The 16,737-nt window shown below is 36.0% G+C and overlaps 1 protein-coding gene across 1 annotated transcript in view; it reads right to left on the bottom strand.

The window, feature by feature from the left end:
* The window catches only part of LOC110326481 (E3 SUMO-protein ligase RanBP2), a 47,007-nt gene that overhangs the window by 25,423 nt on the left and 4,847 nt on the right, over positions 1-16,737 (bottom strand). Inside the window, exons 2-17 of the mRNA XM_021204962.2 lie at positions 15,873-15,940; positions 14,595-14,706; positions 13,311-13,463; positions 12,569-12,799; positions 12,062-12,207; positions 10,078-10,270; positions 7,423-7,510; positions 6,019-6,228; positions 3,878-4,059; positions 3,616-3,791; positions 3,332-3,455; positions 2,660-2,821; positions 2,316-2,453; positions 2,085-2,231; positions 581-760; positions 402-485 (exon numbers count right to left, since the gene is read on the bottom strand). Of these exons, the coding sequence (XP_021060621.1) occupies positions 402-485; positions 581-760; positions 2,085-2,231; positions 2,316-2,453; positions 2,660-2,821; positions 3,332-3,455; positions 3,616-3,791; positions 3,878-4,059; positions 6,019-6,228; positions 7,423-7,510; positions 10,078-10,270; positions 12,062-12,207; positions 12,569-12,799; positions 13,311-13,463; positions 14,595-14,706; positions 15,873-15,940 (2,394 nt within the window). The remainder of the gene's footprint in view (positions 1-401; positions 486-580; positions 761-2,084; positions 2,232-2,315; positions 2,454-2,659; positions 2,822-3,331; positions 3,456-3,615; positions 3,792-3,877; positions 4,060-6,018; positions 6,229-7,422; positions 7,511-10,077; positions 10,271-12,061; positions 12,208-12,568; positions 12,800-13,310; positions 13,464-14,594; positions 14,707-15,872; positions 15,941-16,737) is intronic.

Raw genomic sequence — 16,737 nt, 5'->3', positions numbered from 1 at the left:
AATCAGAAGAGCCCGGCGTGGTGGCGCACGCCTTTAATCCCAGCACTTGGGAGGCAGAGGCAGGCGGATTTCTGAGTTCGAGGCCAGCCTGGTCTTCAAAGTGAGTGGTAAGAACAAAACAAGAATTTAAAAAAAAAAAAAAAAAAAAAAAAAGAAAGAATCAGAAGTGGGAGAGAGAAGGGGAGGGAAGGAGGGGGAAGAGATCAAGAGGGAGAGCTAGAGTGAGAAATGAACTTGAAGTCAGATATGGTGTTGAAAGCACTTAATGCCAATACTCAGGAGGCAGACCAGCCAGGGTTACAAAGAAAAACATTTGTCTTGCAAAACCAAAGAAAATAAGGAACTGATTAGAGAAAAAAAATCTTAGCATGAGAATTACATTGAACCAAACTAAGTGTTACCTTAATGGCCTCTACTTGCTGGCAGATCATTTTCAGTAAAGAATTTTGATCTTCTGCCCATCGAGGTGGTGTTTTTGGAGAGTACTAGACAGACAAACATACACATGAATATGTTAAAAGTGTTTACAACATGTAGAAAACAACCTCGTAGTACAATGATTCATTTCCATCCTACTTGCCTTGTAACTTTTACTTGGTGATAGAGAATATTTGGTAGGAGATGGTGTTGAATGCTTTAACTCTGAATCAGCATTTCGCCAGCAACCGTTTTTATAAAGAGTACCTCCTTCACTGTAGTCTTCAAGTTCCTGCATAACTGAGTTCAGCATCTCTTTTACAGACTCAAGGGGAACAGGCAACTGAAAAAGAAAATGCCTTAGTTTGCAAAAATAATGCTAAAATACCTTATTAATAAAGACCCGATTTTATTAAGCTGTTCGCATTTTCCTTATTTTGTTTGAGTCAGGAACTCACTTTGTAGCCCAGGGTACCTTTGACTTCTCAGTCCTTACTCAGCTTTCCAAGTATGAAGACTATGTGTGTACCACAGCACATTTTAACAAGCATCTTATTACATGTTAAGTTATACATATACGCATTGCAGAATATAAAGTCTAAGTTGTTCCTATCACATCTGTAAGTCATAGTAACAAAGAAAAGTGAACTTAGAAAGCTTTTCCAGGGCTGGTGAGATGGCTCAGCAGGTAAGAGCACCCGTCTGCTCTTCCAAAGGTCCTGAGTTCAAATCCCAGCAACCACATGGTGGCTCATAACCATCCATAACAAGATCTGACGCCTTCTTCTGGAGTGTCTGAAGACAGCTACAGTGTACTTACATATAATAAATAAATAAATCTTTAAAAAAAAATAAAAAAGAAAAGAAAGCTTTTCCATATGGAAGTTACACATTCTTCTCAGATACTTTGAACAGAGTGAAATATAGATGCCGAAACACACCAGACAATATAAATCCTAAGATCAGCAATACACATTAATAAACAAAATACTCAGAAAGAACGCTAAACAGAAAACCACTCTGAGTGTGAAACTGCTGAGAGCTAGTCCATAGAATAAGGGAAAAAATTGCTGATTTTACATAACCAAAATTCATTAAGAACTAGTCCTCAAGTTATCATATTCATTTTTATTATATGAAAAAAAGACAAAATTACTATCTTAGAAATCAGTATATACTTAGATACCAAAATTGTTGTGTAGGTGTGTGTGTGCAAGCAAGATATTTACACATGTATGGAAGGAATGTGCACATGTGTACATGTGAAAGCCAGAGATTGATATCAAATATTTTCCTTGATCACTTGATCTCCACCTTATATACGGAACAATGGACTCTCACTGAACCCTGAGCTTCTTCATCTAATCTAACTAGTAAGCTTACTCAAAGGATGTCCTACCATGGCCACCTAGATTTACTTGAGCACTGAGTGGCCAATCTTAGACCCTCATACTTGTGCAATCGTCCAAACCCCAAATGCCAAATTTTTGTTGTTGTTTCGAGATATACCAAATCTAAGATAAAACTTAACATTCGTACACATTCATACTACACACATACCCCTAGCACATCTATCTTGCGATACTTAGAGACTTAAGAAATGACTACATAAAAAGCCTGGGCAGTTAACAACAATACTAGACACCAGACACCAGCCAGCAACTTACTTTCTGAACCACAGAAGTATTTGAATCACTATCATCTAAAATCTTTATCAGGTAGTCCCTAGTCTTTCTCAGATAATTTTTGCATTCTTCTTGTTCTTCAGGAGACAAGGCATCATTTTCAATGTCTTCTGCTTTCCTGTGAAAAATCTACACAAAATACAATTAGATTTTCAAAGCAAGCAAGCAAGCAAGCAAACAAACAAAATTCAATTCAATTCTCACATCACTTACCAGTGCAAGATTCCAGTAAGAAACTACATTTTTAATCGATTCAAAAGCAGTCATGGCATCTTCTATATTTCCATTAACAGCATCCAATATAGCAAAAGTTATGTGTGCATCTTCTTCATATTCACCAATTTCAGATGCCTAAATACATTTATTATTAGTTAAACTGCTTCAAACCCAAATTTCCAAAGATTACATTTTATCCGAAGAAAATTAACATTTCATTATAGTCATAATTCTTGTCGGCTACGAGATTTAGAAAGCAACACTATCATAACAATATCATAGTTATTTTCTATATGTGTATAAATTACATACGTAATCAGTTCATTAGCATTCATTATTACCTGAATATCCACACTATGGAAATGTTTAAACAGAGGATCAATAGGTTCAGGAATATTATTCTTCTTTCTGATCATCTTCAACAATGGTAAAACTTTCCTCCAATAATGAACACTTCTGCCTATGTATTCCCGTTGATCATAAAAAGAATTAAGACTGCTGCCCTAAAATGGAAAGTCAGAAGTCCACAACATTATAACTGGTTTTGAGAAACTGGGAAAACTTTCCAATTAAAATTAAATGGAACATCAAGAGAAAAAGTTATTAACTGCCTACAAGAGGCAGCCCAATCTATTTTCAAGAGTTGGCATTTTTAAGTGGCATGGAGGCACACAACTGGCTCACAACCTTGTATCTGGGATGTAGAAGCAAACAGATTGGAAGTTCAGTCACCCCTGGCCATATATCAAGTTCAAGGCCAGCTAGGCTATGTGAGACTATGTATCACATTTCCTCTGTAACAACACCCTGCAATATAACCTGACATTTTCAGATAACCAAGGTCTGCCTCTGAAAGTAACACCTTGGTCAAAAAGCTAAACAGCCACAGCTACTCTGATATACAATACATACTACAAGTATAAGTACTAGTTAGCATTTTACTAATTACTTATGTGTAAGCAATTTACTTTAATACAGAAAAACTTTTATTTAACCCATTTCAATGAACTCACTGTTTTTTGAAGACTCTGGGCCCAATGCACAAGCAGAGCAGGGTGAAGGCCGTGCTTTTCCTGGCCTCTCAGACTGTTTATCTCACGTTGAACTAGAAGTCGCAATTTTGCTGAGGTTCCAGGTCTAAAAAAAGATAAGTTTAATTGAATTATTTTAAAGAAATGCAGTTCAACACTTACATATGTTAAGTGTCACATGACAAAGTAAACCTTCACATGACAAACTAAACCCCTAGTAAAACTCAGGCCATAATCTAAAGGATTATTACTGTTTTACTACTTACAACGCCTTTCTGTGAATCAGAGTACAAACTGCATCCCACCATGTCTTCTGTCTTTCTGTACAAAGCTGTCTGCACACAGGAAGTGGCAAACATAATGGCTGATAGGAAGTATGGTGAGAATTACACTTCTCCTTTAATTGTAAGTGACTGGTATATATAACTCCAAGTAAGAATACCTGTTTGATTTTAAAAAATATTAAGTTAGAAAAACAAATTACAAACAGTCAAAATATTTAATTAATTAATTATTATCATTGCTTACTTCAAGATCTAAAATACATATTGATTCAGGTGCATTTGTTTCAAGCCTTGACGTCTCCTGAGGCAAATGGTGGAAGAGCTGTTTTAACCATTTTCGAATTGCTGGTAAAGTAGACAGTGATTTCCATTGTAAGCCAAGCCAGGTAAGGTGCTGAAGACTACCATTATGTGCTCGAACGGCACCTGAAACAGAGGGGGAAAAACTGCCATGCATGATACATTTTCTTTGGGCCTTTAGATTACAAAAATAAACAACTAATTTAGTAAAAAAATTTAATTACAAACATTTTTTTCTGTTTCAAAACTGAGGAACAGAGTAGCAAAAATTTCACATTTTTATTGAATATATTCATACTTTAAAAAACTTTATTTTTTTTTCCAAGACAGGGTTTCTCTATGCAGCCAGTCTGTCCTGAAACTCACATGCTGTGGCCTTGAACTCAAGAGATCTCTGCCTTCCGAATGTTGGGACTAAGGGAGTATGCCACCATGCCCAGCTACACTTTATAAATTTTAATAAGAAACGGTGTAAATTAAAAAGTTTTTCTAGGCCATCTGAGAAAATAAGACTCATCAAGAAAGTTAAAAATTAAGCTTAAAAAATTTAAAAACTAATAAAACTAATTTGTCAAAGAATGTGCACTTTATATAATTATTATAAAAAAGTTTCAAAATTTTCTTTCAATAAGAAGTAATTAAATAACAATGAAACACTTAATTTCTGAGCATAATAAAAACATGTTTTCTTCTACAAGAAATCTAATACTGAAAAAGCTTATGAAATTCTGGAAGTAAAAAAAGTCCAACTTTCCTAGAAACAGTAACAGTTCCAGCAATTTGCAAGAAAGAACAATATTTCTCAGTAGTTTCATTTTTAGGAATCTCCAAGGAATTAATTTCAAAACACATACTATCTATTAATAAAGTTCTCTAACACACTGCCCTTTTGTGATATCACTGCCCATCTGAAAGAATAAAGTTATTCAGTTTGTACAAGGACACTAAGAAGGTCAGCAAACTAGCAAAGTGATCCAGATTTATAGGAAGAAATAGGGGCACTCGTGTCCAAATAAGTATTCACCCCAGCAAGGTGGCTGTCACAAAGATCACAAAAAATAAATAAATAAAAATAAAGCACCCTAGTACATAAACAAGGGGAAAAAACAGGGCAAATACAAGGAAGAAACCAGAAAACAATGGAGAAGATGCAAAGACAGAAAAATCTTAAATACAACTTTCTTTAAAACCTGGTCAAATGAGGCCAGGTGTAGTAGAGTACACCTTTAATCCCAGCACTTGAGAGGCAGAGCAGTCAGATCTCTGAGTTCAAGGCCATCACTTAAATAGCTAATTGCAGGCCAGGCAAGACTATACAAGTGAGACCCTGTTTCAAAACAAGGAAAAAAGATCCTGTTTAAAGTTCTCAGTAGTATTATTTAACAGTAGTAAAAAACTGTAAGCCGGGCGGTGGTGGCGCACGCCTTTAGTCTCAGCACTTGGGAGGCAGAGGCAGGCGGATTTCTGAGTTCGAGGCCAGCCTGGTCTACAGAGTGAGTTCCAGGACAGCCAGGGCTACACAGAGAAACCCTGTCTCGAAAAACCTAAATAAATAAATAAATACATACATACATACATAAATAAATGTTAAAAGAACTGTAAATAAATTAAATGTTGAATAATACAAAGTATCTAGCAAACAACATACACATACGGATATATACATACATACTATAGGATAGAAAAGTCACAAAAGCAAGACATATAAATATTTATTTATAAATAATTATTTTGAGAGGCAGTGGTGGCACACACCTTTAATCACAGCACTCAGGAGGCAAAAGACAGGCAGACCTATTAATTCAAGGCCAGTCTGGTCTACAGAGCAAATTCTAGGAGAGCCAGGAATACACAGAAAAAAATTCTGCCTTGAGAGAGAGACAGAGAGACAGAGAGAGACAGAGAGAGACAAAAAAAAAAAAGATAGAAGCAAACAAATATTTCAAAGAAAAATAATGTGTCATTTACACCCATACATCTATTTTCTGTAAAATAAACCTAGAAAGAATCCAAAATATGACTGTTGAGCATTCCTGGTAGAAACAGATTATGATGAAGAATATTTCTTTGAAATATGCAACTTACCAGTATCATATCTAGCCAAGTCATCAGGGTCTGGCACTTGTCCATCAAGGTTTCCAATATCATCATTACCAAGAAAGGATCTCTCCTTGGATGACTGACTGGAACACAGAGCATCACAGAGAGCAGACTGGCCACTTTTGTTAGCAAAAGATTCCACAACTTCCTTTAGAAAGTCTTGCTTGCCACGACTTAAGTTTAACAACATGTGCCCTGAAAAACAAATTATTCCCATCATTGTATAATGAAACAACAATTACTTACTCCTGTCTCTTAATCATTTCATTGAGACATCCAAGAAGAAATTAACAAGGTTATCTCAGACCCCATTTTCCAACCTCCAAATCACAGCTGGTCAACAAAAATAGTACTTTATCAAAAAGAAACAATACAGGTTTCACAGTATCTGACTAAAACAAACAGAAGGGGAAATAAAATGAATTTTAAAATGCCAAAGGTATTATCATTTTAGATAGTAAATATAGGAATTAAGAGACCTTCCGACAACAGCCAAGAACCAAGCCCTAATGCTCTGATCTAATGCCCTGATGGCTAAAACTGGGTTCTCAGATTCTTGTTGTTTTTAAACATTAAGGAAATACCTATATGTAGGTTCTACTGAACTTTTTTTATTCCACAAGTTCAGGATAAGGATTTAAGTCAGTACTTGGATTAAATACTATTACATATTACACCACAGATGGACCCTGAAAAATATAGGAAATATATTGTTACAAAGCATTTTATATCATTCTATTTAGGCAATTAAAGACTGTCCCCACAGAGCAGTGTCTCCAAGCAGTAGTGTTACACAACATTTGGCTACAGAAATGCTTTGCACACTCAAGAGGGATGCTCTAATACCAGATAGAGCAGGTATTCCCACTGGGCAGCAAACAAAATTAAGTAGGTTATTTTTAAAGAACGCAATGGGGATTTAGCTTAATCCTAGCCTATCAAGTACAAAGTCCTAGGTTCAGTCCTCAGCCCACACCCTCTGCTCTGGGGGGAGCAAAGTGGGGCAGATACAATGTATTTTTTTTTTTCCAATCTCTGCTATGCATAACACCTTTGGCAAAGTATGAACAAGTATGAATATAGCAAAATGTGGCAAAAATAAGCCAAGTAATTATGGAGGATTATCTAAGGATACTATAAAGACTTTAAAGTAGCCTAAAGAAAGTTTTGATGCTAGGATGGCAAGATGGCTCAACTTGAAGAGCATGTACCACTAAGTCTGAGGACCTGAGTTCAACCCCAGAGCACACATGGTAAAGACAAAATCAACGCCTAAGTGATGTACAGTATGAGTGAGTACACATACAACTCATACACACAAATAAATGTAAGGAAAAAAATTTAAATGTTTACCATTTCAGAATTTAATCAATTAAAATATTATGTTACCTGACTGGCTAAGGCGATCATGGGCCATCGTTTCCAGTAGATTTTGTCCAGCTTCTCCTTTTATTAATTTAACCTTTGGTCTTGGAACCTGACAATTTTAGAAAATAATCGAATTCAATGATACCTATATTCCCAACAGTCAGATGCTCCTTTCCATACTATTTCTTAAATAATACCCAGTTAATTAGAAAATAATCTATTTTTTTAAAAACGTACAAAGGGTATTTTAATTAGGGTATAGTAGATAACAGAAGAATTTATTGTGATTTCAAGGCCTGCCTGTGCTACACATGGACTTCCAAGCAAACCAGGGCTATGAAAACCTTGTCAAACACCTTGAACATGGAGAAGTGGATCAGGTGCCTAACTAGAGCCTTCAGCCCTACAGGTTAGTGTTCATAGTACTGGAAGATATTCTTCATACTACCAAAGGAGAATGGTAAACACCAACTGTGATGGTTTGTATATGATTGGCCCAGGGAGTGGTACTATTAGAAGGTGTGGCCTTGTTTGAGTAGGTGTGGCCTCATTGGAGGAAGTATGTCCCTGTGGGCATTGGCTTCAAGAGCCTCATCCTAGCTGCCTGGAAGCCACTATTCTGCTAGCCGCCTTCAAGTGAAGATGTAGAACTCCCAGCACCTCCTGCCTGCCTGGATGCTGCCATGCTCCCACCTTGATGATAATGGACTGAACCTCTGAACCTGTAGGCCAGCCCCAATTAAATGTTGTCTCTATATGAAGAGTTATTGGTCACTGTATCTGTGCACAGCAAGGAAAACCCTAACTAAGATATCAACCCAGCCACACACCCTTGACTCTACAATGGTGACCTGCCTTCGATAAACACTGACAGTGTACAAAGCTTGCCACCGAATAACTGATCTGACTTAAGGCTCACTCCGTTAGATGAAACCTATGCCCAATGCCATCTGGGTGTCTGAGACTAAATAGGCCAATGGTCTAGGGAAGATCCAAGTACTACTACTGTTCTGCTAAAGGAATGTTGCAATAAAATGGCTCCTAACAAGCTTCTGCTATACTCATAGATCATTGCATGGTTCAACTCATATCAAAGAAGCTGTCTCCTATACTAGATGGAAACAAATAAAAACCCACAGTCAGACAGTATGCAGAGAATAAAAGACCTAGGAACACACTCAGCCTTAAAAAACAAATGTTCCAATCAAATCCCTCCCCACTCAGGGCTCAGGGAACATTACAGAAGAGGCAGCAGAAAGAGTCTAAGAGCCAGGATACAAAAAAAGGAAGCTAAGGAATCAAGGCCTTCTAGATACAACAGGGCTGGCGCACATATGAACTCATAGAGACTGTGACACCTCTTCCATGGGTCTGCACCGCATAAGGTCCCGGAGCTGAAAGTGAATGAACACCTCGTTCCTAACCCTGAAGCTATCTCCAATTGACTGCCACTAGCAAATGAAAAAGTTTCCTCCAAGACAGTCTCACTGGAGAAACAGACCACTCTTAGGGGTAGGCCCCATGGCCAGCATTAGGCACAAAATGAACAGCATCTTTGAAGGTTCTTTCTCTCATGTTATGTCAGGGAAGTTTTTTTGTTTCTTTTTTTTTAATCCTTACAGGTCCTTTGCACATAATTACAGCTTCCAGTTTGGGACTTTTATGAGAATCCTAAGTGTGCAAATATGAGTGTCACTACATCTATAGCCTTTTTGTGCTTTTTCTTTGGTTTTTCTTCATCTCCTTTTATCATATTCCAATTTTTTGTTTTTATTTTACTATTTTTGTCTTACTATTATTCCTTAGATGTCTGTTTTTCTATTAAAGACAGAATGTGGGGATCAAGATAAAAAGATAGGAAGGAACTGGGAGTAGTAGTGGGAGGGAAAACTAGTCAGAATATACTGTATAAAAGTATTTTCAATTAAAAAAAACTTGTCAAAAGAAACAAAGAGAGGGATAGGAGCATAGAGAGAAAAGGGAGAGAGAGAGAAAGAAGACAAGAGCAAAAGAAGTGAGAGGAGAGGGAGGGTAGGAAGAAAAAGAAGTATCTGAAGGGGAAGAGGAAAGGGGAGAGAAAGGAAGAAGAGAGAGTGGAAGGACAGAGGGAAGGGTATCTGGCCCATATATAACCTCTTGAATCAAGCTTAGCCCATATACAATTTCATCTTTAGAGGCTGGAGAGATGGTTCAGTAGTTAAGAACAATAGCTGCTCTTACAGAGAACTTGGGTTCAATTCCCAGTAACCACATGGCAGCTCACAACTGTAGTCCTAGTTCCAAGAGATCCAACAGCCTCATACAAACATATGCAAGCAAAACACCAGTGCACATGAAATAAAAATAAATCAATAATAAAATTTCATCTTCAATATTATGTTCCTAGAGATGGCCAAGCTAAAAGAACAAATGCTTCAAAATGATCTACAAATAAGTAAGCCCAATATAGAATGTCCACAATGCATTAACACCTGCTTCACCTATCTCAACAATGCACTGACCTTGTTATAGTTTGTTATACTTATTTATCGAACTAACTTTTTTTTTTTATCGAACTAACTTTTATCCTAATTTTAACACAATATTTATTCATATATTTTTATCATACATTATGACATTAACTATAAGAAATACAACAGTCTTTTTGAAATAACTACACCTAAAAATGGAGCTTACCTGAAATGCTACAAGATAACACAATGCAGCCAGCTCAGAAAGAGCTCGCCACTGGATGTCACTCTGCTGACCCATTTTCAAAAGCAGAGAGCCAACATGCATGTAGAAATGTCCTTTCGTTTCTAGGAAAGTAGCTGATAGCTCATCATTTCCACCCACAGAAGATTTCACAGACTGAAGAGCACTATCAAAACTGTAAAATTAAAAGAGTAAGCAGGTACTCCACACCTACAATGTGACTAATCAGTTTCATTATTTAATTCAAAATAAAATTACTAAGACCTATGTTAAATTTCATCTTCTTGCCGGGCGTGGTGGCACACGCCTTTAATCCCAGCACTCGGGAGGCAGAGGCAGGCAGATTTCTGAGTTCGAGGCCAGCCTGGTCTACAGAGTGGGTTCCAGGATAGCCAGGGCCACATTGAAAAAAAAAAAAAAAAAAAAAAAAAAAAAAAAAAAATTCATCTTCTTCATTTGCACTTCACAGATGAAGCACCTTAGTGGATAATCATACATCAAAGAGCTAGTAGGAATTATCACCCAGCACTCTACAAGGATATCCTACTCCAAAAGTTATTAGCTACACAAAAAGATACAAATCAAATTATTGATAAAATGTGAATATCCAATATTAAATGAGAATAAGACATAATTCAGAAATTTCTATTTTATATTTTAACTAACATTTTAAAAATCTAGTGACCAATCCCTACAAGTTTCACACTGTGTGAAGGATTATTTTAAGGAAGCTTATCTCAAGAAATGAGAGCAACAGACTTTCTACCAAATAAGATCTGACGCTTTCTATGAGTTCTCAAAGATCTCTTAGGGAATTCCTTGAGGTTAAAACAATTTTTGTAGTAATAGTAAGAAACAAGAAATGTTTTGCCCTTTATACTGATTTTCCCACACATGTATAAATGAATTTTCTGAGAATTCAAATATGAAACATACAGAATGACAGAGTTGAGAACCTAGCTGTGTTCAATTAAGACAGATGTTACATAACCAAAATGTATAATGTCTTATTTTCTCACAACTTTGTTGTTTAAGAAATCCTTTAACTTTTAGGGTCTTTCTCTGTAGCTCTGGCTGTCCTGGAACTCATTCTCTAGACCAGGCTGGCCACAAACTCAAGAAATCTGCCTGTCTCTGCATCCTAACTGCTAGGATTAGAGTCAAGCGAATTTTGGCACCTCCGCCCAGTGAATCCTTTATTTTCAAAGTAGTGATCCATAAATTCCTATCAGCCCATCCTTATACAAATACAAAGTGATGTTTTTGTGATATGAAATTTGATTAAAAAAAAAAAAGTGGGGGTAGTAGGGTGAACATGAAAAGTTGTTTGTTGTATCTGCATTACTTTGTTCTTAAGCCAAAACAATGTTTTCCAAAATAATAGTGATGCTAAATGCTTATATTATGAAATCTGAACCTGGCCACTAAAAGACAAAGAACTTTCTTACATGGTTTTTATTCAAAATTACATTAAAAATAAAAAGTGATAGCCAGAACATTCATTATGCTGTACTATTAAGCATGCCAAAATTGAATATTAAGCTGTAAGGCTAATTTTAAAAGATGAACTGTAATAATCTTCTGGGGATGGCAATACAGCTTAAGAGGGTAAAGCTATTTATAGCCAAGACTGATGAATTCATTGCCCGGGACCTACAAAGTGGAAGAACAGAACTAACTCCTCTAAGTTATCCTGATAACTGCACCACAGTATGTGACACCTCATACATAAAAGAATGTAACTTAAAAATTACAAGAAAATAATTCTCTAAAAATAAGTTGTATATAATTATATAAAATTCCCATAACAGCAAAAGTAATTTTCCTCTGAGTGTTTTACTGTGTGGACTGTAGGTAAACTAGAGGAATGCTAACAATGCAAAGAACCTAGACCTATTATTGCAAAAAAGAAAACCTGTCATTTGTTAAGTGTGTGCCTGTACAAACTCTCTCAACATCAACATACCTTTCCAATAGTTCTCTACTTTCCTGCACATCTCTGGTGGAAAGTGTCAGTAGCATAAGGTTAGCATACGCTAGAAGCAAGTCTTTATTGGTTGCTCTCCAAGTACTTTTATCAGGATCCAAGCACTGCAGAGACTCCAGATATTCCTATTTTTTAAGAAAAACACAGTAAGCTACAAAATTTCAATAGTGAAAAAAATTGACCACTGTGTCCCTACAAACTCCTTGGCCCATTCTTATTAAAACTGTGCAAAACTGAGTGTTTTTATGCTAGCTTTTTAAATAAAAATATCACACACACAGAGCAAATTATAGGTATATGAAAATGGGTTTTTACAATTAGCCTTATAAATAAAAATACCAAATACACACAAAGACTCACACCGAATTTATTTTCCCAATTTATCGTTTTAAAGTGAGCTTGGCAAAAATTTCATTCTACAGTTGTACTGTATCAATGAAAGAAACTGAAGTGTTAGAACACTGTAGAGAAAAACCTTTCACATACCTTAAGAGTCTGTACAACACATGAATTCCATTCTAAACTTGAACGTAAAGCTGTGTTCCTGTCTGCCTCATGGCAGTGGGCCACAGCATCCTTCAATCTTTTATTTGAACGATAAAGCTCTACTAGTCGGATATTTACATGAACATCATCAGGTCTTGCATAAAGTTCTGATTGAATCAAGTCAAAAAGTTTATTCCATCCATCTTCACCTTTACAATCTAAAAGTTGTTCCTATTTGGGAGAAAAGTCATTAAATGTTGAGTAACACCTACGTTTCCTCTGCTTCCCAAGTGCTGGGACTAAAGTCATGCACTACCATGGCAGGCTACAACACATTTCTCTGTAATAGTTCTAAGCTTTTGACCTGTAGATAATTATCTAATGAACCAAAGATTTTAATCCAGACAGAGCTCCATTTACACCTTAGCTGTACTCACCCTCACCGTACTTCCACTGATTACAATATGATATAATCGACCATACCAACTACACTGTACAAACTATGAAACTGTATAATCGCTAAAACATGATTCCAGAAAAATAACTGAGATCCCATTTGTAAAGTTTAATGTTGCCTAGTAAGACAACACTCAGAAATGTTTTAAAGGAATTAAAGATTTTTAAAGAAAGCAACATGTTCTTCTGTTAAGTTTGCTACTAAGAAGTATGTAAGCTTCAAAATACTACAAATAATTGTATTGTAGTTTTCCCCATCCATAAGTTCCTTGGTTTGAAGCTGTACCTTTAACTTATAAATGGCAGGACTTCCTGGGAAAAGTTTGGCTGCTCTTTCAACCCAGTATTTTGCTCTTCCATCGGTCACATCATTTTTACAAAGCAATTCTGCAATCTTCAACACAAGATCTTTTTGTGTTGGGTTTAATTCCACTGAACGCTGATGTCAGAAAAAAATACCGAGAATAGAAAATTTAACTTGTATATATAAAGTACATAAAGTCATCAAAAAAGCTGTACACATTAAATATTATCTATTTTTCAAAGACTTAAAATTTTTTTAATTATATGTATTTGCACATGAGCACCCACATGAATGTAGGTACACAAAGAGGCCTAAAGAGGGTGTCAGATCCCTTAAAACTAGAATTACAGGTAGTTGAGCAATTCCATATGTATGCTGGAACCCCAACTCAGTACGAGAGTAGGAGTCTTCTGCTAAGCCTCTGAAAATCCTATTCCTAAATGATGTTATTTTAAAGCTGGGAAAGCATCCATAGTTTTTTGTGGAGTGGTGTGGTACCCCCATATGCCACACTTTTCATTTTAGAACTCAGGAGGCAGAGGCAGTAAGATCTGGGAGTTCAAAGCTAGCTTGGCCTACATAACAAATTCTAGTTCAGCCAGTACTATATAAGATGCCCTTGAAAAACAAAGCAAAAACAAATTTTTGCAAAAACAAATAAATTTTGCATTACTTAGGAAAATTAAATGAATAAATGAAATCATTATCTCTGACCTCTTTTGGCCTTTTTTTAAGTTACATTTTTATTTATTCTGGATTCCAGGGGTATATGTACCCTTGTGCCAAGGCAAACCAGTCAAGATCCCGAGACAACTCCCTCCTTTTAGCTTGCAGGCTGTAGGAATCAGATGGCCAGCCTTAGCAGTAGGTGCCTTTACCAGCCGGGTCAGCTCACCAGTCTAGACTTAAAATTCTGTATTTTAAATATTCCAAGCTAAGCCATTTAATACTACTGATGTTTGTTTTCACTACGTGGATAAAATTTATATGATTATTTATTACATGCCATGGGTTACTTATTACAACCCCTATAAGGTTGTATTTTTCTTTTAAATGTGTACTGCTTTTTAGCCTGATGTAGTATGTCTGTGCACTAGGTATGTGTCAGGGAGGCCAGCAAGATGCCAGATGCCTTTGAACTGGAATTACAAAAGGCTGTGAATCAGCATGTGGGTACTGGCAATGAAACCCAGCTCCTCTGGAAGAGCAGCCTGTGTTCTTAATTGTTCCAGCCTCATATAACCTGTACTTTAATCATATAATTACCTTATAACATTCTACAGCTTTGTCTGTATTTTCTTCAACTTCATAAAGAAGACCCAAAAATCTGTGGGCTTTAGGGTCTCTCTCTTGCACATTAATATACGTAGAAATGTATCTGTTTTAAAATACAAAAATAACAAATTAAACATATATTGTACCTAGTATTTACATTAAAATAATTTAAAATAAAAATACAACTAGACTGAAATACTGACAGTTACTTATTTAACATAGAGTTCAAAAATATTCATTTCAAAGTAACTAATAACCATACAGAGCTAGTAAAATGTTTATACATTTTACTATTTTATTCACGATTTAGACACTTTTATTTTTATGTGTATCTAAGTGCCAGCATATAAGTATTTGTGCCACAATGGTGCCTGGTGCCCATGGAGACCAGAAGGTGGCACCAGGTCTCCTGGAGCTCAAGTTACAGGTGTTATTAAGTCCCCACTTCTTCTGCAAGAGCCTCTGAGCACTCCTAACCACTAAGCCATCTCTCCTGCCTCTCACTTGACTACAAAGTGCTATATTTGTCAAATAATTTTTACCAACGCTACCTAATAGAAATAAACACATAAAATGTTTTTTCTGACTGATCACATTTAGTAAAGCACTGAAGAATTTCACATAAAATAAGCAAAATGAATATAATCTACAATTTTAAAGTGAGAATATGTAAAACACTAAAAAACAGTTTCCCAAACTAAGAGAATAGTGTCTAAACAAGAAAATGTATACGTAAACACATTATGTCATACATAAAATTCATCAGAGAGATAAGTAATTAAGTGTGGCATTAAAGAACTATCCCTTTAAAACCAAGGTTACATGCAGCCTTTCTCACTCTTCCTATCACTGCTTTCACAATCTGTCTCCCGTTTAACTTCTACCTCTAGGCTACTCTGAGTAAGGAAATGAGAACCAGCAAGTCTCCGGCCTTACTGCTGACTGTTAGCACTGAGTTTGTGTTTGTTGCTTATCTCCAGCCACCCAAAGCACCAGATAGCTAACCAAGAAGAGATTTACAAACAGGGGTGATCTCTTTCATCTTACCCAAGAGCAATTTTAGAAAAAGAGTTTTAAACCAAGTAATTTCTGCACTAGTTATAAACAGAAGGCAGTAAGAAATACTTGTTAGAGGCTCAATCTAACAATTGTCTGAGAGCAATAAATTCCTGATTCCAGAATACACTTGAAAGGAAAAGCATGTTCTTTAGTGGTTTTTCCTATTACAAGGATAAAAAATTAAAAACATATTTCCAGTTTGGCACTTACTTTTTAGCAAGATCATATTCTTTAGCTTCATAGTACAGCTTTGCAAAATAGAATCCTTTCATTGACTTCTAAAAAAAAAGAGTTGAGTGGTTTTACAGGTCACATTTTCAAATATTGGACAACTTTTTCAAAGTACAAAAAAATGCCCTAACAAGTTTAATACTATTTTTTTATATAAATGGTAAAAAATGCTGTCTGGTGTTTTAAAAGTTAATGGTTCCAAATATTATAATTTCTAACATAAAAAATAAATTCAAGAATAGTTAACACAGACATCAGAAGCTGCATTCCAATGTATGCAAAGTAATTCATATCTGTAGTCCTAAGCACTCAGGAAATAGAAGCAAAAAGATCATGAGTTCAAGGCCATCCTAAACTCAAAACCAGCCTGAGCTTACAGACAGACACACACACACACACACACACACACACACACACACAGTTTCACTCACTCAGACTGGCTAGGGATGCCTTGGCCATGTATTACCCAGGATGTTTTATGTATTACCCACCCCAAGTATTACCCAGCATGTTTCGTACTGATTCATTGACATCACTCTACAGAGAAGCATACAGAAACCAACTTTTCTGGGGAAAGAAACATATACTAGAAATCACTCCTTTCCTACCATGTGTAAGCCTCCTTGGGAAAGCATTTTAGAGCCCTTAAGGTAATTAAGGTAACTAAGCCCTGGGAATTCCCTGGTCAGTGTATTATTTTCTTTATAGACCAATATTTTACACAAGGATTTTAAAAGGCTAAAATAAAATTTGGTATTTTGTTTTGGGTTGGGTTTTTGTTGTTGTGTTTTGTTTGTTTTTTGTTTTTCAAGACAGGGTTTCTCGGGCTGGTGAGATGGCTCAG

The sequence above is a fragment of the Mus pahari genome, chromosome 9 (assembly GCF_900095145.1).
Source record: "Mus pahari chromosome 9, PAHARI_EIJ_v1.1, whole genome shotgun sequence".
Lineage (NCBI taxonomy): Eukaryota > Metazoa > Chordata > Mammalia > Rodentia > Muridae > Mus > Mus pahari.
Note: the sequence above shows the minus strand (reverse complement) of the source record. Positions and strands in the feature narration are given on the sequence as shown.